This window comes from Trachurus japonicus, chromosome 22 (assembly GCF_045865225.1).
Source record: "Trachurus japonicus isolate A0001 chromosome 22, Traja_1.0".
NCBI classification, from domain to species: domain Eukaryota; kingdom Metazoa; phylum Chordata; class Actinopteri; order Carangiformes; family Carangidae; genus Trachurus; species Trachurus japonicus.
Genome location: NC_140928.1, coordinates 3,331,458 through 3,352,923, shown reverse-complemented (window position 1 = coordinate 3,352,923; position 21,466 = coordinate 3,331,458). Strand labels below are relative to the sequence as shown.

At 42.5% G+C, this 21,466-nt stretch overlaps 2 protein-coding genes across 3 annotated transcripts in view; one reads left to right on the top strand and one right to left on the bottom strand.

Annotated features, from left to right (window-relative positions):
* Window positions 1-16,312, top strand: part of arhgap5 (Rho GTPase activating protein 5) — a 70,066-nt gene extending 53,754 nt beyond the window's left edge. The window contains exons 5-7 of the mRNA XM_085768275.1: window positions 5,767-5,898; window positions 13,038-13,143; window positions 14,459-16,312. Coding sequence (XP_085624401.1) covers window positions 5,767-5,898; window positions 13,038-13,143; window positions 14,459-14,777 — 557 coding nt within the window. The 3' untranslated portion in view covers window positions 14,778-16,312. The remainder of the gene's footprint in view (window positions 1-5,766; window positions 5,899-13,037; window positions 13,144-14,458) is intronic.
* A 196-nt stretch (window positions 16,313-16,508) lies between these two features.
* On the bottom strand, window positions 16,509-21,466 carry LOC146963237 (E3 ubiquitin-protein ligase TRIM35-like). 2 transcript variants are annotated; one of them, XM_085768278.1, is made up of 2 exons: window positions 20,141-21,466; window positions 16,509-16,570 (listed from the first exon to the last, which is right to left on the bottom strand). In XM_085768278.1, the coding sequence occupies exons 1-2, from the start codon at window positions 21,464-21,466 to the stop codon at window positions 16,526-16,528; spliced, it is 1,371 nt and encodes a 456-aa protein (XP_085624404.1). In that variant the 3' UTR covers window positions 16,509-16,525. The 2 variants fall into 2 exon arrangements, with proteins under 2 accessions (XP_085624404.1, XP_085624403.1); XM_085768277.1 differs by lacking the exon at window positions 16,509-16,570 and having other exon boundaries at window positions 19,952-21,466.

Below are 21,466 nucleotides of genomic sequence, written 5' to 3'. Positions count from 1 at the left end.
AAACCAACCTCCGACCCGGTGTCCCAGCTCTCGTCTCTGCGGCACAGCCACTTTTTTTATAGAAAAAAAGTTTTTAAAAGAATTCTAGAAAAACGTGGTAAGAATTCTAAAAAAAAAAAAAAAAGTTAAAATATTTTCTTAAAAATTTCTTTTAAAAAAATTCTAAAGAAAGTGGTAAAATTTCTCACATTTTTTTTTTTTTTTTTTAGAAAAAAGTGATAAAAATGTAAAAAAAAAAAAAAAAAAAAAAGTTAAAAAAATAAATTCTAGAAAAAGGTGGTAAGGATTCTAATAAAAAAAGAAGAATATTTTCTCAAAAATTTGTTAAAGTGGTAAACTTTTCAAAAAGTTTTTAAAATAAAATCTAAAGAAAGCGGCCCGTAACCCGTAATCTCTTGTTGATGACAGATAAGACTACACAGATAGACACATGGTAACATGGTAGATGATAAATAACCTTATCCACCGCTGCATGGATTCATTTCTCACCGGCTTCGTTGTTGGAAACAGATGATGCACACGGAGGAGAGGAGGGTTAGAGACACAGAGGAGGAGACACCAGACTGTGTTGGTGTTGGTTCTTCTGTCATATCTGTGTCTTCACTGACCTTTTTAAATAAAGGTCTAATAACTCTGTCGACTTGCTGCTCTGAGACTCTCCTCCTCCTCCTCCTCCTCCTCCTCCTCCTCCTCCTCCTCCTCCTCCTCCTCCTCCTCCATTACATCCAGTTAGCTCCTGTGTCAGTACCTGGTAGAACTGGTTTTGCCTCCATCGTAGTAACCTGACTGTGTAGTTTATTGTGTTCATGTATTTATGAATATATTCCCGTGCAGCAGAGCTGGAGGTTTAATGAGTTTCCTCTGGGTCACATTAACGGTTCAGGCTGAAGCTGCAGTTGTTGGTTGTTTATTAATAGACTTTATTAAACAGCTCCTCCTCCTCTTCCTCTTCCTCTTCGTTTTTATCTATCTTTCCTTTTTAATTTCCTTCTATCTGTCCTCATTTCATTTCCTCGTCTCCTCCTCCTCCTCCTCCCTCTGGTCTCTGTCCTCTTTTTATTCACTTGTGTGTTTCCTGTTGTTTCTTTTTTTTTTATCTCTCTCCTCATTGCCTCCCCTCCTATCTCTTTACTTCCTTGAGAGTATTTCTGATGGACTCAGTGTGTGTGTGTGTGTGTGTGTGTGTGTGTGTGTGTGTGTTGGCCGTCTCTCAGATTGAGTGTGACAGCTGTCGTGTTACCTCAGGGCTCTGTCCTCTTTCTCTTTTCTTTCCTCCTCCCTCTCTCTCCTCCTTCCTGTCACCACTTGGACACCACAGCGTGTCAAAACAGGAAGTGATAAATATTTCTTTTTCATCTGACGTCTCTGGAAACGGTTTTTATTTCCCTGAGCCGCTGACAGACAGAGAGAGAGAGAGAGAGAGAGAGCAGCCATGTTGTTTTCAGGCCTTCCTTCCATCCTTCCATCCATCCATCCTGTTCCTTACCATATCTCAATAACACCTTGAAGGAACTTCTTCAAATTTGGCGCCGACCTTCTTCAGGACTTGAGGATGAACTCATGAGATTTTGGTGGCCATAGGTCAAAGGTCGCAGTCACAATGACCTTGTAGCACCACATGATGTAATAACGCTGCATTTTGGAATAATCTGCCATATTTTGTAATAAAATTCTTGACGCGATATGTAGTTTTGTAATAAGTTGTTATGTATTACACCGAATTATTACATTTTTTTCATAAAAAAACTTGCACACCTGCATTTTGTAATAATTCGGTGCATTATGTAACAACTTACAAACTTAACTTACAAAATGCGGCAAAGTTTAAGACATATTGCGTTCAAGAATTTTATTACAAAATGTGTTATTACATCATGAGGTGAAAATGTATTACATTATTACATAATGCGGCGCTACAAACCGCATAAAACACCATATCTTCATATCAACTTGAAAAAACTCGTATTAGGATCAATGAAGTAAGGAATTAACATTCATCTGGAGTTAAAGCAGAAGTCAGCGATCCGGTCGTTTTGGCTAATGCTGCATTCCAGGCAGGCTTTTGAAACCGTAAGTTACAGTTTCAAGTCACAACTTACGACTTTGTAGCGTTCCAGGCAACCCACTCGTGTTTTTCCGACCTGTTTTACCTGTGAAAGTCACTATAACGGCCACTCGTAACTTCTGACCCGTGAACTCGTACCAGATCAAACTGGTACCACTTCACAGGTCTGAAAAACACGAGTTACGGGTTGCCTTGAACGCACCATAACATTCTTTTCATGATGGAGTTAGCAACACCTGCATTTTGTAATAATTTGGGGCATTATGTAACAACTTATTACAAAATGCGGCAAAGTTTAAGACATATTGCGTTCAAGAATTTTATTACAAAACTTGTAGGATACATCATAGGAAATGTATTACATTATTACGTAATGCAGAGTGACTGACAGACCCGTGTTTCGGTCCAAACACTCTATGTAAGTGATTGCTGTCGGAAGATACAACTATTTAAGACTTATATTAACACAAATATATCGCTGACTTCTGCTTTAAGGACAAAAGCTGACCTCATAAAACAATATTTGGACCATGTGACCACAATATCTCCAAAAATTGTGAAAGAAATCCTTTTTGGCACCAAAGTTCTCCAGGACTCGAGGATGAACTCATGAGATTTTGGTGATGACCTTATAAAAAAAACAGAAAGCCATGTCTTCGTATCAATTTGAAGGAACTTGGATTAGAATTAAGGTTAGATTTTTTTTTTTTAATCACCTAGATTTGAGGATAAATTGATTTAAATTTGCTCGTTAAAGGCCAAAGATGAACGTGACATCACAAAACAACACAATATCCTGTGATCTTCTACAAATTTCTGGAGACAGGACTTTCTATTAAAGTTAGAGGAGGAAAATCTAGTGTTTTCTGTGACTCCAGCTGCTGTTTGTGAGGAGCCGATCCAGCCTGAACAAACAGAGATGAACTCTGACGGAGCTGCAGCCTCTCTCTCTCTCCCTCTCTGAGCAGAATAATGCTTGTTGGGAGCTGAGACGTGTTTTGTGTCGGTGGCCGGAGACACTCGGAGACACTCGGGTCTCTGTTTGGCCTCAGACAGACTGATGATGACCTCTGTTCGCCGCCGTCAGAGAGAGAGCAGCTCTGTTCTGTTCTGTTCTGCTGCTCAGACACAAAGCTCAGCTGTGAGCGCTCTCTGCTGCTGCTGCTGCTGCATCGACGCTCACAGCTCTTTGATATCCAATCGGATCGAAGCAGCAAGTACAGGACCCAGATCTGAGACTTGTGTGGGGGCGGGGCTTAAGGTGGATGTAGCAGGGCTCAGCTTCAGAGACAGTTAAGATAAGATAAGACTCGGGTCGTGACGACAGGAAGCTGCAAAGAGTTAGTGGAGTTTGTGTTTGAACTGGAGGATTGTGGGTAAACGGTGTCTTATTGAGCGCTGCTTCGTTTGTTCAGTTCAGTTTATTCAATTAGCATTTAAGGAGATTTACTTTTCTTCTTTATTGTATAGCCCGTTTTTACAAACATTTTGTCTCAAAGGCTTCACATGGCATCGTAACAACATCCTCTGTCCTTAGACCCTCACATCCACTGAGGAAAAACTCCATGGAAAACCCTTCTGACAGGGAAAAATCGAGCAACAATATGAACAAAATACAATGAGGAATGGAGCTGATCGAAAAGGTGTGGGCTGAAGCTCATTCTCATTATGCCGACGCTTTTACCAAAAAATGTAGAAGAGAGAGAGAAAAAACAAAAAACAAAACAAAACAAAAACATCTTCAAAAGGCAGTTTTTAAATACTAAGATCTGAGTTACACCATACTGTAGGTCTTCAGAACAAACAGACATTCAGCTTTCATAGCAGATTTGTATATTCTTTTAGTATTTTGGTTTTAAACATACACTGCCCGTCCAAAAAAAAAAAAAGTAACCACTTGGATTTAACTAAGCTAACAGGTCAGAGCCTCCCATTGGATAATTAGAGGATGGATGATGATGTTTCAGCTGCAACAACTTATTTAACCCCAACTGATGCAGTCTCATTTCTCATTTCAAGATGTTGATCTGTTTCATTATTGGCATCAAGCAAATAAAACATCTAAGGAGATTGTTAAAACCACTAAAACTGGGTTAAGAACTGTCCAATGCATTATTACAAACTGACTCAAGACAACTTTATTAATCCCTTAAAGGGCAATTCCAGGCGAATTCAACTCGGGGGTGTATTTTCCTATCATTTTAGGTCTAAAAGAAGGAATCTGAAGATTTTCAGTTTAATCGCTCCTGTTTTGCGGTAGTTGTGTCTGTCCCCGCATCGCCACGGCAGCAATGAATGGGAGTGGATGTAAGTTCCACTGTTTAGGCTGTTTACAGCCCTCAAAGCCGCAATTTTTTTCCACAGACAGCGTCAGATGGAGACTCAAACATGCACCGAGAAGTTTATTTACTTCAAGCAAGCCGACATGTTTGTAAAACTAGATCTAATTCAAAGTCTCCCGGAGTCTCGCGCAAGACCCAGTTGCCGTGCGCGGTGTGTTCACATGCAGTGGGAAAAGCTCCCGTTTGTGTCATAAACACAGGAATATCAACTCTTTACTTGCTTCAAGTAAAAAAAACTTCTCGGTGCATGTTTGAGTAGCCACCTGACGCTGTCTGTGGAAAAAAATGTACACTTCAAGCAAGTAAAGAGTTGATATTCCTGTGTTTATGACACAAGCGGTAGCTCCTACTGCGCCTGAACACACCAGCACGGTAACTGGGTCTCGCGCGAGACTCCGGGAGACTTTGAATTAGATCTAGTTTTACAAACATGTCGGCTTGCTTGAAGTAAATAAACTTCTCGGTGCATGTTTGAGTCGCCATCTGATGCTGTCTGTGGAAAAAAATTGCGGCTTTGAGGGCTGGAAACAGCCTAAGCAGCGGAACTTACATCCACTCCCATTCATTGCTGCCGTGGCGATGCGGGGACAGACACAACTACCGCAAAACAGGAGCAATTAAACTGAACATCTTCAGATTCATTCTTTTAGACCTAAAATGATATGAAAATACACCCCTGAGTTGAATTCGCCTGGAATTGTCCTTTAAAGGGCAATTCCATTTGGCGGCTCACACAGCACAGCACATGCTAATAGCACAAACACATAACAAAACAGAGAAACTAGGAAAGAAAAAAGAAGGTAGGGTTGGCAGCTGTGTGCAAAGTCTGCTAGTTACATGTAACAAGGAATATCAATAAATAACTTCATTAAAAATAGAAATTTGAATAAATATCACCAATAAAATGTGGGGAACCATCATCCTCAAGGAAGAAACTTGGTCCAGTGTGACCACAGAGTCCAGACCTGAACCCTGATGAGAACCTATGAAAAGTTAATGCAACTCTGGACGGAAATAAATGTTGTGACGTTGCAGAAGCTCATTGAAACGATGCCACAGTGAACGCATGAGGTAATCAAAGCTAAAGGTGGTGTTTTTTTTGGACAGGCAGTGTATTTTTCAATGAGGAAATTGTAGTACACATTTTTAATTCATTATCACATCTATCCCACAGGTTAACACCTCTAACAGAAACACAACACAGTTTAATGTTAGTTCTTGTGTTGGGTTTTTTGAAAACACCCAATCCCCTCGGTTCAGGCCGACTGAGGACTTTGACCAAGCAAATTATTGTGTACTCGATTTGTGCTGTTTAAAATTTCCCTAAATCATTTAATCAATCAATTGTGTGTCCTGTAGATCACAGCATCGACTTTGTGGTGATGGACGTGGCGGTGAACGCTGCTGCCGGAGCGCTGAAGGCGTTCTTCGCCGACCTGCCGGACCCGCTGATCCCCTACAGTCTGCACCCCGAGCTGGTGGAGGCCGCAAGTAAGTACACAACACACACACACGCACACACACACACACACACTGTTCTCACACACTGTGTACACACACTGGAAAATGGCTGCAGCCTGAATTAGGCCTCGTCCACATGAAAATGATCTTTTTTTGTTCGTTTTGAAAATAAATCTTCGTAAACACGTCATCATTATTTAATGCAGTGTTACCAGACAGAGTTGTTTTAGAGGGAAATTCATGCAAAACTGCTGATGCGCGTTGCCTTCAGGGACAGTTTTTCATCAAGCAGTCTCTGTATTTCCCTCTAAAACAACTCTGTGTGGTAACGTTGTGTTATTATCTCATAGCGTGGTGAATGTGCAGCTCACAACTTGTCCACCAGAGCGTTGTGGAGTTGTTGGATTGTGTATTTGATGAGTTTGATGAGGGAAACCAAGAAATCCCATAATGAGCCTCCGTAGCGTAGCTCTGAGCAGCTCACGGCTCTGCTCCACCGTTCTAAAAATAGCTTGCACTGACAATTAAAGGTAACAAACCTACTGCTATGACTATAGGGATTATGGCAATGGGCCAATTTGCCAAAATGTTGAACTATCCCTTTAAAAGAGTTGATGCTTAAAGGTGCAGGAAACACGTGCACACAGTTCTCCAGGTTGTTCTAGCATCATTTGATCAAGGCCTCAGACTCCCATGATGCACCTGGTTCTGAAACGTGTCAGTTTATTCATGACTCTGCAGATCTAGACTTTAGAAACCCTTCGACCAATCAGACGCCTCCCAGGTGACATCTTGATCAACTTCTTCTTCTTCCTCTCCTTGTCACTCAGACTCACACCTGTACTTTTAACCTCCGTCTGTTGTAACACACACACACACACACACACACACACACACACACACACACACACACACACACACACACACACACACACACACACACACACACACACAGAGAGAGCTTTCTGTCACATACGCTCTTAAGAGGCTTTTTACAGCCGCGGGATACTGTCACACACACACACACACACTCTGCCCTCCCACCGTGTGTGTGTGTGTGTGTGTGTGTTAGCGACCAGGCTGACAACAGCAGATTAATGAGCCAAAAATACAGAGAGAGAGAGACGTCATCACACTGCAACGTGCACACTTTAAGAAGTTTGTCTGACGGAGAGAGAGAAGATTCTTCTCCTCCTCCTCTTCCTCCTTCTTCTTCTCCTCTTCCTCATCCTCCTCCTTTTTCTTCTCCTTCTCTTCCTCCTCTTCTTCCTTCTTCTTCTCCTCCTCCTCTTCCTCCCCCTCCTTCTCCTCCTCCTCTTCTTCCTTCTCCTCCTCATCTCCTTTCTTCTTCTCCTCCTCTTCATCCTCCTCCTCCTCTTCCTCCTCCTCCTCCTCTTCCTCCTTCTTCCTCTCCTTCTTCTTCTCCTCCTCCTCTTCTTCCTCCTTCTTCTCCTCCTCCTCTTCCTCCCCCTCATTCTCCTCCTCCTCTTCTTCCTTCTTCTCCTCCTCTTCCTCCTTCTCCTCCTCCTCCTCTTCTTCCTCCTCCTCCTTCTTCTCCTCCTCTTCCTCCTTCTCCTCCTCTTCTTCCTCCTTCTTCTCCTCCCCCTTCTTCTCCTCCTTCCTCCTCCTCTTCCTCCTTCTTCTCTTCCTCCTCCTCCTCTTCCTCCTTCTTCTTCTCCTCCTCCTCTTCCTTCTCCTCCTCCCTTCTTATTCTCCTCCTCTTCTTCCTCCTCCTTCTTCTTCTTCTTCTTCTTCTTCTTCTTCTTACTTTCTCTCTCTTTCCAACTCCTTATTTCTTCTAATCTTGTTTCCAGCTTCTCTCTTTCTCCTCCTCCTCTCTCCTGTCACCATGACTCCCCTCTGCCGTCGGTCGCCCTTTGACCTTTGACCTGTGTGAACTCATTAATAATGAACGCAGCCTCTCGTGTCTCGTGTGCAGCGTTTTTTTTTTACTCTGACGCAGTGAAACATTCACACGACCTGTGAGTGAAACGAAGCATCAGAGGAGCAGAAGCTGCAGACACACACACACACACACACACACACACACACACACACACACACACACACACACGCATATTTAATGAGCCGAGCTGTTGTTCAAACCTCAAACCATCGAAACAAACTGCACCGATCCCGAGATGAAACACTTCGGCGTCTCTGTTCAACAAAGTCTGAGGAGGAAAAATTTTAAAAAAACCTGGCGCAGGAGAAATGTCGGATATTTAGGAAAATGTGCAGAGGCTGATGTGAATTAATCATCAACCAGACTCCAAAACTCCCAATGCACAAACTTCAGATTCCTGTATGTGTGTGTGCGAACACCTCAGTGTTTTGTCGAGTTTTTAAAGCGATGAGAATTAAGATTAAATATTTCAAACCACATCCAAGCAAAACGAAACAAAACAGAAACAATACAACCAACAAGAACAAAATAAACTGATTTAGATTTTTACTTTGTTACATTAAGGAGTAGAGACGGTGCTTTTCTAAACTGTCCTCAAAGGGATAGTTCAACATTTTGGCAAATTGGCCCATTGCCATAATCCCTATAGTCATAGCAGTAGGTTCGTTACCTTTAATTGTCGGTGCAAGCTGTTTTTAGAACGGCGGAGCAGAGCCGTGAGCTGCTCAGAGCTACACTACGGAGGCTCATGGGATTTCTTGGTTTCCCTCATCAAACTCATCAAATACACAATCCAACAACTCCACAACGCTCTGGTGGACAAGTTGTGAGCTGCACATTCACCACGCTATGAGATAATAACACAACGTTACCACACAGAGTTGTTTTAGAGGGAAATTCATGCAAAACCGCTGATGCGCGTTGCCTTCAGGGACAGTTTTTCATCAACAGTCTCTGTATTTCCCTCTAAAACAACTCTGTCTGGTAACGTTGTGTTATTATCTCATAGCGTGGTGAATGTGCAGCTCACAACTTGTCCACCAGAGCGTTGTGGAGTTGTTGGATTGTGTATTTGATGAGTTTGATGAGGGAAACCAAGAAATAACTAAAGGTAACGAACCTACTGCTATGACTATAGGGATTATGGGAATGGGCCAATTTGCCCCAAAATGTTGAACTATCCCTTTAATTCAATAACTGAATCTTTATTCCTTTATAAGGAATCATTAGTGTCGGTGTGGGTTTAAACCAGGTCTTTAACCCTCCAGGGTCACATGACAAAAAAAAACTAGGTCACCTGGAAAGAGCAGACTCAAAACTCTCCCAGTTTCTGTTTGACGTTGATCGACCAGAGATTTGATCGTCGCATTTCTTCCCATATGTCGTCATTCTCTGTTGGATTTGTCAATAAAGTAGGTTAAAGTATAAAAAAAACCACACCAGTCAGATCATAGAGGTGAGGTTGTGTTGCGTGTGGTTTCTAGAGGCTCAGACCTCGAAGGGTTAATCTGCTCCTCCCAGGTCTGAGTGTGTTTTTGGATCAGTCCCAGAACATTTGGCCTAAAGCCGTCGGCCGGTTCCCTTACTAACCTATGGATTGGGAGCGTGGCGGGGGGGCGCCGGATAAATCCTGGAGCTTTCAGGAGGATTAACCAACGACGGGAACAAAAACAAAACAGGAAAGTAAAGGGGGAAAAAAAAGAAAGGGAAGGAAAAGTTTCTCCTTCGCACATCGACTGGTTCCTCAAATCAATTTTAACAAAACCATAACAGATGATTTTAAACGGAGCGTCTCTTTTTTATTGTTTTTCACTTCAGGAGGAATCAAGGTGCATTGTGGGTAACCGGCGGCGGTGTTAGACTGATGTAGATTAAATAAAAGGAGATTAAAGCAAAGCGTGGTGTGGTGGTGGTGAACTGCTCTGTCCGTGTCCGTGGAGATGTGACAGCCTCCCTGGATTAAAGGGATAGTTCACCCAAAATTGAAATTTCACTCATTATCTACTCACCCTCATGTGGACTAAGGGCTGGGAGAAGTTTCAGAGTCCTCCGTGGCTTCTCTGAGTTACAGGGGGTCTCGGCGTAGCAGTGCATGTCCATATATAACGGTTGCAAATGGATACCAACTGTCTTCGTAACAAAAAGACACACCAAAAAACATCCAGATACCTCCATGCTGCTTGTATGTAATGTCCGTCTTGTATTGAAGCCCCGAAATGCGAAATTGTCCCGCAAAAAATGAAATAAGTCTATATTTCAAGCTTGAAGAGAGGCTTCCGCTACAAACAAGCTTGAAATATAGACTTATTTAATTTTTTTCGGGGCAATTTCGCATTTCGGGGCTTCAATACAAGATGGACATTACATACGAGCAGCATGGAGGTATTTGGATGTTTTTTGGTGTGTCTTTTTGTTACGAAGACAGTTGGTATCCATTTGCAACCGTCATATGGACATGCACTTTTTTTTCTTTTTTCCTTTATTTGTTCGAGACGGACAGTGTACATTAATGAACATTTTAAAAAGATAAAATGTAAATGCACCCAATTATAGCCAATAGGCTCATTTCCGTTGGCAGTCCCCCTGCCGGATGGAGCACGGCAATGAGACCTATAATAAAGGTAGCAAATTACATTAAGACAAATAGCACAATATTTACAGCAGTAACATTATACTTTGACCCCCACCCCTCCCACCCATACGCACACATGCACACACACACCATCCAATCCACAACCAGTACTCCCTTTACCCCTCAACCACACAGAAATGTACATCCCCCATTCAGACAGGGGAATATTCAACTGCTACGCCGAGACCCCCCGTAACTCAGAGAAGGCACAGCCCTTAGTCCACATGAGGGTGAGTAGATAATGAGTGAAATCTCAATTTTGGGTGAACTATCCCTTTAAAGCGTAGCGTGGATGTGAACTGCTCTGTCTGTGTCCGTGGAGACGAGACGTGACGTGACGTGTCAGCCTCCCTGGATGAACCACCTCTGACCCCCGGCTCCTCGTTAAGATGATTGATCGCGTACAGGACGGATAAATCTGTAGCCTACGTACGTACGGCTGTAAATCTGAAGTCTGAAAATGTGAAATGAAAAAAAAAAAAGGAGGAATAAGGAGGAAAAAAAGGGCTTCCTGCTGGTCCTGGAATGTCTGGAATATCCTGGAGAGAGCTGGAGGAGGAGGAGGAGGAAGGTCGGAGGTTGGTGTTAAAGCTGCTTTGTTGTGACAACTGGAAGGTGGAAGCTCTTATTTCAACATCTGCTCTTTAAATATTTAATCAGCGAACAGAGCGTTTCTGCTCCGCTGGCGGGAAAAGAGATGAGATGGAGATGGAGTCTCAGTCTCCGGGGACGACCGAGGAGCGTCAAGGAACTTTCCAGGAATCACAGCCACAGCCGCTCGCGCCATTGTTTTCACCGTCACGCAAACATCCAAATATTATTATTAATATTCTCATTTTTCACATTTAATCATTGGCAGCTTCAGCTTCAGAGACATTTTGTTGTTAAATAAAAAGAAAAAATCAATCAAATAAGTTTTGGACTCTTTGAAAAGTTTCTGTTTTTTATTTTAAAGCATTTTCCTCTTAGATTTTTTTTAATTTTTTCTCCAGTTATTGATCATTATTGTGCAGGAAATCTCTCAGGACGGATCTGACTTTGTCTTATTTTATCTTTTCTTTCCTCCTCAGAAAATTTGATGGAAGCTCAAGTCTGAACAGTTTATTGATCTGGTGAATAATTTACCAGAGTTCAGCCTCTTAAATGTGAAGATTTTTTTTTTTACCCCTCCATTTAATTGTCACTATAAATGAAATAAGCTTCTGTGTTGTTGACAGCCTGGAGATACAGTGATTGATTAGTCTGCAAAAGAAAATCAATACATGAATGCAGTGTGAAAATAATAATAATGGACTTTACTTTGACAGCACCTTTCATGACATTATGTGCATCTTAAAGTGCTTTTACATAAGAAAAAATGATGCACTGTTTAAGTTATTCCACTATTTCACGAACAAATGTTATAAAATATTAGATTATTAATTAATCAAAGGCAAAGAATTAAGAGCAAAAGACAATAATGCGCCAAAATTGTGAAGTAGGACGATATCATAAATATAATCTTCATACAGTATAATAGAAATACACACGTCTGTACAATATAATACAATAGATGCTGTATTTATGAGCCGATAATGTTCAGTTTCAAAATAAAAGCTGGACCTTTAATCGGCCGTTCGCTGTGTTTCAAAATAAGAGCTGGACCTTTAATCGGCTGTTCGCTGTGTTTCAAAATAAGAGCTGGACCTTTAATCAAGCTGTTCACCGTGTTTCAAAATAAGAGCTGCACTTTTAATCAAGCTGTTCACCATGTTTCAAAATAAGAGCTGGACCTTTAATTTAATCGTCCATTCGCCGTGTTTCAAAATAAGAGCTGGACCTTTAATCTGCCGTTTGCTGTGTTTCAAAATAAGAGCTGGACCTTTAATCTGCCATTCGCTGTGTTTCAAAATAAGAGCTGGACCTTTAATCTGCCGTTCGCTGTGTTTCAAAATAAGAGCTGGACCTTTAATCTGCCGTTCGCTGTGTTTCAAAATAAGAGCTGGACCTTTAATCGGCTGTTCATTGTGTTTCAAAATAAGAGCTGGACCTTTAATCGGCTGTTTACTATGTTTCAAAATAAGAGCTGGACCTTTAATCGGCTGTTTACTATGTTTCAAAATAAGAGCTGGACCTTTAATCGGCTGTTCACTGTGTTTCAAAATAAGAGCTGGACCTTTGATTGGCTGTTTACTATGTTTCAAAATAAGAGCTGGACCTTTGATCTGCCGTTAACCGTGTTTTAGAATAAGAGCTGGACCTTTGATCAAGCCTTTCGCTGTGTTTCAAAATAAAAGCTGGGCCTTTAATCGGCCGTTCGCTGTGTTTCAAAATAAGAGCTGGACCTTTAATCGGCTGTTTGTTTTCCCCGTCAGAGAAAAGTGTTTTGATTTAAGGCAAAGGAGAGAGACGTGATGCAGCGTAGTGTTGTTTCTGCCCACAAGGCTTAGTGTGTGTGTGTGTGTGTGTGTGTGTGTGTGTGTGTGTGTGTAGAGCGTGGGAGCTGCTCTTGGCAGCATCTCAGCCTTTTGTTTTCCAGAGAGTATAATTTCCGTTCCCAAGAGAGAGTGTGTGTAAAATGTAAAACGCCGTCTGTTTTCTCTCCGTCCGTGTGTGTGTGTGTTTGTGTGATTGTGTGTGTGTGTGTATCAGAAATCGTGGACTACATCGAGCGCCTGCAGGTCCTGAGAGAAATCGTGAAGAAGTTTCCTCCTGTCAACTACCAGGTCTTCAAGTACATCATCACACACCTCAACAGGTAAACACACACACACACACACACACACACACACACACACTGACACACACACACACACACACACACACACACACACACACACACACACACACACACACACACACACACACACGTGTTGTTTATCCGTGTTTGTGAGCCGGAGCAGCAGCTGAACGACTTGACGCTCGGATGCACGAACACCTGCGGTGCCAGTGAACGTATCGCAGCAGGCGGCTTCATTTCCATGTAGAAACTGTCACTGTTACTGCAGAGGAAAGTAACTAAGTACTTTTACTCGAGTACTGTACACAAACTTGAAGCAAATCAATAAGATAAGTGCTGACAAGATACATGATGTGTCATCACGGGGACCAGCCCGTCGTCATGGTGAACACGTCGGCCAATCAGACGGCCGCTGTCAGTTTTAAACAGATCTGTTAATTTTTCTGCACTAATGATGATGTCACAGTTCATCAGATAATAACGATGTTTCTGTGTAAAGTGACTCTAATGACTCAGCATCTCTGTGACACGATGAGTCATGGTCTCTAACAACCACACACTGTCATTTAGTGTCAGGATCTGTTTTGGTAATTAATATTCAGTCTTATATTAAATCCTTCTCTACTTCACTGCAAAAACTCAAAGTCTTACCAAGAATATTTGTCTTATTTCTAGTCAAAACAAATCTCATTATACTTAAAATAAGATTCATCACATAAAAAGCAGCTTGTTTTTAGACACTTTTTACTTCTTTCAAGCAGATTTTCACTTAAAATAATCTGATAGTGGAGCAAGTTTTTCTTTCTTATTAAAAGCACAAAAAACTTGCTTTAACTGGCAGATTTTTCTACTTATTTCAAGTGAAAATTAGTTTGAAACAAGTGAAAATGATCTAAAAACAAGTTAATTTTTAGGTGATGAGTCTTATTTTAAGTGGAAAGAGATTAGTTTTGACTAGAAATGAGACATTTTGACAAGAAATAAGACGAATATAAGTGTTCTTCTTTCTTTTTCTTCTTCCACTGTTTCTTCTTTGTTCTTCCTCTTCTTCTACCACTGTTTTCTCTCTTCTTCATAATAATAATAAAGTTGTTGAGGGTAAAAGTATCAGAGTTAAAAAGTTCACATTTAATTGTGAAAAGTGAAAGTAAAAGATATAAATAACAAAGTGAAGAACAGAACAACAACATTGTGACTAATCGGAGGCTTAAAGCACTTAAACGCTGTGGTTAACGACCGGTCCCTGAAGGCACCACGGCGCCCTGTTTCTGCAGCAGCTCGTTAACGTGTGTGTGTGTGTGTGTGTGTGTGTGTGTGTGTGTGTGTGTTCCAGGGTGAGTCAGCACAGCAAGACGACGCTGATGACGGCCGACAACCTGTCCATCTGCTTCTGGCCCACGCTGATGCGTCCCGACTTCGAGAACAAGGACACGCTGTCCACCACCAAGCTGAACCAGGCCGTCATCGAGTCCTTCATCGTGCAGAGCGACTACTTCTTCCACGGCGGCGAGGTGGCGGAGAGCTCCAGCAGCGAGGGCACGCCGCCGCCGCACTGCCACAACATGGTGGAGGCGCTGCTGCCGCTGCAGCTGCCGCCGCCGCTGCAGCCGCAGCAGATCCAGCACGCCCTGCACCCCGACCCGCTCATATAACAGCATAGAACAGGAGCGGAGCATGCTGGGAAAAAAATCAAGTCCGATGGCGGCGGCGGTGGTGGCGGTTTGTACGCCCCGGAGCTCGTCCTTCGATTTTAGAAGAAAAAACAACAAAGACGTGGTTGATCCAGCAGCTGTAGCTGATCTGAGATCTGCTCATCCCGCCGGCCGCCGCGGGTTCATCCTGGATTAGAGAATTACAATCGGACGCCACTTTTTTTTTATTTTTTATTTTTTTTTAACTTTTTTGTTTTTGTTTTAGTTTTAGTTTTTTTTGGAACTAACTAACACTCAGATCGGAGCCGAGAGCCGACGACCACGAAGAAGCGACTCGATCGACTGGATTTGGCACATAGAGACAAACACAGGGTCGGACCGACTGCCACTCCGGGGATTCTGGGACACTTCCGGGGGGGGGAATAAAGATTTTACCCTCCTACTTTATATACTATACCCTGATGGAATAGCACACTGGGCCCCAAACCTGCCCCTGCCCCTCCCCTTCTGCCCCTCCCCTCCTCCCACTCAAGAGAAAAGGGAAGTTTCAAACTACGAGTCCCCGCGACTGCAACTTTAATCTGAACCACCAGTTTGTGACGCAACGACCGACCGACCGACCGACCGACTGTTTGTTTCCTGACTGTTTCGTTTTTGTTCGTGGCCTGAGACGAGTTCACGGAGTCTTCCTGTTCCTGCAGAGGATTCCTGCAAAGATTTCTTCTTTTTCTTTGTTTTTGCGGCGCTCTGTCGGAGGCGAGGGATCATCGCACTGTGAGACGCCACACAAACGCAGAAAGATCAGATACTACGGATTACGTTTTGGTTTTTTGGGGAGGAAGGAAGGAGGAGGAAGAGGAGGAGGAGGAGGAGTCTGGTTTTAAGTACTGAAAAAAAAAGAAAATCATAGAAAAGATCTTAAGCTTTTAGCCACGCCCCCCCCCTCATAAAGGACAGCACACGCTCGGTTTGTGTCAGTTTCATGTCCGTTGATTGATGTCGGTATCATTTCGACAGATTTCCTTTTTTTAATATTTTTTTGTATCGTCTGATTTCTACCCAGTGTGTGTGTGTGTTTGTGTGTGTGTTTATGTGTGTGTGTGTGTGTGTGTTGCAGCCAGTTTGTACCTGGGATCAGGAGGGAAATGGAAGCTGGGACTGAGAGACTGTGACCTTGACGGACTTGGGACTTTTGTCTCCTCAGAGCCTCTGAACTCTAAATGCAATGACTGATGTCTGTCGTTGTGAAGCGACGGCACGACCCCCCTCCCCTCCCTCCCTCCCTCCCCCTTTAACCCCACCCGACCCCCTCGACGACGGCACATGCGCGAGGAAAACCACTCAAATCTGGAAGCGTTGGGGTTCGAGGAGGCGCTTCTTCTTCTCCTCCTTCTTCTCCTTCATTTCTACTTTTTTTTGTTCCGTTGATTTGTTGGAAACGAAGAATTTGCATGTCTCTGTTTTTTGCCACTTAGTGAGGAAAAAAAAAGTGAACTTTAAAGTTTAAAAACAAAACAAAAAAAAAACAATAGAAATGAAATGAAATGAAAATGAAAACACTTTGAAACTCTAAAGGAGCTTTTGTTCAGATTTGCATCGTTTGTTATTTTGTTTTTTTTTGGTTTAAGGGGAAAAATTTCCACAGAAAAACTCCAGAGTGGGTTTAAAAGTTTCTGCATTTTTCTTTTCTGTCATGCAAGAAATCAACTCTTAATATCATATTTTTGGTTATATGTTGAATAGTTTCCCTAAATAGAGGAAAGAAGTATATATAAGTATATATATATATAAATTTATCAGCAGCAGCAGAGGTTGCTGACTTAGTGAAATACCACGGGGTACTGGACTATAACCTGTCAGAAGCTATCATCATATTTCTTTGTGGTTCTGATGGTGTCACTGAAAACCCATCTTTGTTTTCTGACAGTGTGTATGTGTGTGTGAGAGTGTGTGTGAAAGAGAGAGAGAGGGAGGGAGGGAGGGAGGGAGGGAGAGAGGGGGTTTGATAACACGTCTTAATTCCTCATTGGCTCGTCGTCGTCCGAGAGAGAGAAACTGGAAAACACACCGATCCCTCATCGCTTTGTTCATCGGTGACTGAACTTCACTTCACACACACACACACACACACACACACACACACACACACACACACACACACACACACACACACACACACACACACACACACACACACACACACACACACTCCTCTGTCTGTTAGAAATATTCCATCTGCTTCCACCTGCAAAGAAATCCTGTTTTGGAAAAACACCTTCAATAATATCTGCATTCACGTCGTTGAGGTACTTTTTAATGCTAATGCTCATTCACGCACCTGCTCTGAGTTACAGGATCTTTACTCCACCACCACTGAAGCTCTGCTGCTCATTAATAAGGAAAATAAAAACACTAACATAAAAAAATAAAAAAATAAATAAAAAACACACTAACATTTTAGTCTTTTCACACATTCAGTCCTTCAGCGACAGAGCTGTGAAATAAAACACATTCATATTAACAGCCAGTCGTCAGTATCACTGTCTACTGGGTGTGTTTCTGAGCGCAGTCTCGGTTTGGATGATGAAATAGAGACTGTTTTTATTTCATTTTATTATTTTATTTTAGCATAAAGCTGATGGAATATTTCTTGATCCAACATGGACGGAGGAGTTTTGTAGAAAAACAACAGGATTTATGTCTCAGAAGCGTGTTGTTCATGCACAGTTCCAGCTGCAGGTACTGAAGTAACAGTCTCACAGAGTTATAATAATATTTCTATCACTTCAAAAACACTCCTTTATCCAAATTTGATCTTTTATTGAATTAATTAGAAGTAAAAAAAACATCATTTACAGTTTGCACTTTAATTTCCAGCTTCTGTAAAAAGTTACCGCCAAAATAAAAGCCCCCCTTTCAAAGAGGAGTGGCACATGATGGACGGCAGCGATGGGGGACGTCGAAGGTTCGGTCCCATTTCAGACGTGTTCATACGATTGATGATGATGATGATGATGACAAGGACTTTGTGTTTATGTTCGTTCAGTGAGATTTTACTGATCTACAAAAAACTCAGAAAAACCCAAATTTTATCTTCCGCTGAAAGAAATCAGTGGAAAAAAAACACATCAATATTCATAATTAAATCAAAATATGGTTCTTCTCGCTCATCGCTTTGAAGATTTACTGCATTTTATAAACTTTAAATTTCAATATTTATGATTTGAGGCATTCAATTGGACAAACAACTCCAGAAACTTTGTTCAGATTAATTGACAATTTAGACTTGAACTTTTAAGAAGACTAAATAATTTTCTATTTAAATCTTGAGGAGGATGCTTGTGTAGTGACCTTGGAAGGGCACTTTGTAGGGGACATGTGGTCTGGAATGGGACGCAGCCGATAAATGAGGTGTGAGTGAGGGAGGAGGAGGGAGTTTAAAGTGTTAAGATGAGATAAATATTCAGAATGGAACGAAGCCAAAAGTTTTTTTTTTGCTTTTTTTTATTTTAAAGGTTTTACGACGTTGGACTGAGGAGGACGGGGAAGGGGAAGGGGCGCGAACGGCAGGTGGAACAGAGCCAAGAGCTTCCTGATGTACAAGCTCAAGTTTTAGTTGGGGAGGGGGTGAGGAAGGGGGAGGGATGGGGAGGGAGGGGGGTCAGCAGCTGCTAGATAATAAAAGATTAAGCTGTTTGTCTGTAGTTTTCCATCAATCACTCGTCTTTCTTTCTTCTTTTTTTTATTTTTATCATTTTGTTGATAAGATCTGCTCTCATCCCGTTGCACCGGTGTACAAACCAACTGACTCTTAACGTCATCCGCTGTGTATTATAGTAAATAAAAATGATTTTCAGAAATGAAAAACTCTAAAACAAGGTTCTTTTCTTTTCTCTCCATAATGTTTCCAAATAAAAGTTTCTTTTTTCCAAACATGCTGAGTCGTGTATTTTTTTTGTCTTCCTTCTTCCATCTCTGTATGAGATCCTGTCACCTGTGTTGTATGAAGATTGTCTTAAAGGGATAGTTCACCCAAAATTGAAATTTCACCCATTATCTACTCACCCTCATGTGGACTAAGGGCTGGGAGAAGTTTCAGAGTCCTCCGTGGCTTCTCTGAGTTACAGGGGGTCTTGGCGTAGCAGTGCATGTCCATATGACGGTTGCAAATGGATACCAACTGTCTTCGTAACAAAAAGACACACCAAAAAACATCCAAATACCTCCATGCTGCTCGTATGTAATGTCCGTCTTGTATTGAAGCCCCGAAATGCAAAATTGTCCAGAAAAAAATGAAATAAGTCTATATTTCAAGCTTGTTTTGTAGCGGAAGAGGACGGACCCTGGTTCGTCCAAATTAGAGCCAGGAACCAGAAAGAGGAGCTTTCACTACAAACAAGCTTGAAATATAGACTTATTTAATTTTTTTCGGGACAATTTCACATTTCGGGCCTTCAGTACAAGACGGACATTACATACGAGCAGCATGGAGGTATTTGGATGTTTTTTGGTGTGTCTTTTTGTCACGAAGACAGTTGGTATCCATTTGCAACCGTTATATGGACATGCACTGCTACGCCGAGACCCCCTGTAACTCAGAGAAGCCACGGAGGACTCTGAAACTTCTCCCAGCCCTTAGTCCACATGAGGGGGAGTAGATATTAGATAATGAGTGAAATTTCAATTTTGGGTGAACTATCCCTTTAAGGTAAAATGAGACTTCATCCATCAGTATTTTTATGTGTTAGAAATACAGTATATGCAAAAAGGTGGCTGCCACTTCACCCGGCTGGTTCTCTGCTAAGGTGATGGAGGTATCAAAAGTGTCCAAACTGAAGAAAAAGATCTCCGCACACTTGGATCTATGCAATTTCACTTTATTTAGAAATAAAAAAAAATATTATAATTAAAATGACATCCAACTAGTTTTAACCCTCCCCCAGTCTGGTGTGTTTCAGCTCCACTGGCCAGCAGCTCTGGCTGACTGTGAGGAAACGTCGCCACCTGGTGTTTGTCAGCCTGAACTGCAGGAGAGGACAGTAGGAGCTTCTGGGAATAGCTGCAAAAGAAGGTGTGAGGGAGGAAAAAAAAAAAGCAGCTTCACTCTGTCCGGGATTCTGCAGGAGTCCAGAGGCTTTTTACATGTTTGTGTCTAGACATGCAAGTCTAACGTGAACCATTATCAACCAAGTCCAGCGGGTCCAGTCCAACAGAAGAGAAAAGTAAAGAAGAGAGAATAACGAGGCAGCAGGAGGACAGGTGCAGTTATATGATCATCTCCTTTATCTCTAACTGCTCTGCTCCACTGTCACTGACACCTTCACTGGTAACAGCTTCTTTGGTAAGTCATCAACAGCCTCAATATATGGAAACATCTTCTCAGAGAACCTGTGTTTGAAGGTGTGTATGTGTGTGTTAGTATCAGGATCAGAGAACGACAGTTTTCCTCTGTTGAAGTCCAGATTCACTCTGATCCTCTGGAGCTTCTTCTGCTCTGGGAGCTCAATGTCTGGACGACGTAATGGTGAACGAGCTGAGTATTCACCCTGGTCACACAATATTCCCCATGATCCAGACTCTATGTTTTCTCCCTTCCTCTGCACAGACTCTGATAACACACCCAGTAACCAGAATGTGATGTCTCCAACCTCGACATCCCAGCTGTGAGTCCCTGAGTTAAAACCCTCAGAGCCCAGGACAGACCAGTAAGAATCAAACCTCTCTGGATTGTCAGGAAGCTGCTGTTCATCTTCTACTCTCACACTGGTCAGATCTTCAGACAGGATGAGTTCTGGATGAGCAGTGTTTGGGTCCAGAACCACAGGACTGTAGGAGACCATGTCCTTCATCTTGTTCCAGATGTTGAAGGTCAGGTTGCCCAGGTGTTTGGCCTGGTCTATCAGAGCTCCTGAGTCCAGCTGTGGATCCTCCAGCAGGGGGCGCTGCTGGACTCTTTCCACTGCAGCCTTGTAGTTGAGCAGGAATGAGACGTCTTCAGCTCTCAGCTCGTCCTCTGTGGCTCTGACTGTGTGTGAAAGAGCTGCTATCTCTCTGCTCAGAGCCTCCATCTTCTTCTTCATCCTCTGACTCTTCTGCTCCTCTTCCTCCCTCAGTGCAGCCATCCTGGCCTCCTCTTCCTCTTCTAGAAACTGGTGAAGCTTCTTAAACTGCTCCTTAATCTGCCTCTCTGTGTGTCGGGCCTGGGCCTTAATGTGTTCTGCTGTTTGATCAAACTCCACTTGAACTTCTTCAAAACCCTCTAACTTCTCCTTTAAGGGTTTCAGAGTTTCCTCAAGTTCCTTCTTGAGGTCTGAAGCAGCTTCATCGATGGGTCTGATTCTGTGGTTGGTGTGTTTTTGTGAATGGAGACAGACAACACACAATGGCTGCTGATGGTCCAGACAGAAGAGTTTGAGTTTCTCAGAGTGCAGACTGCAGAGAGCCTCTGAAGATCTCTGCTCTCTCTGCTGTAAGAAGCTCTCGCACAGGTTCTTCAATGCCAGGTTACAAGGTGGTTCTGACCTTGAAGATCTTCTCTTACAAATTGGACACAGTGGATCTTGTTTCTCCTTCCACCAGCTCTTCAGACAGTCTTTACAGAAGCTGTGGCTGCAGGACAGAACAACAGGATCTCTGAAGACCTCCGTACAGACCGGACAGCAGAGATTCTCTTCTAATCTGGAAGCCAT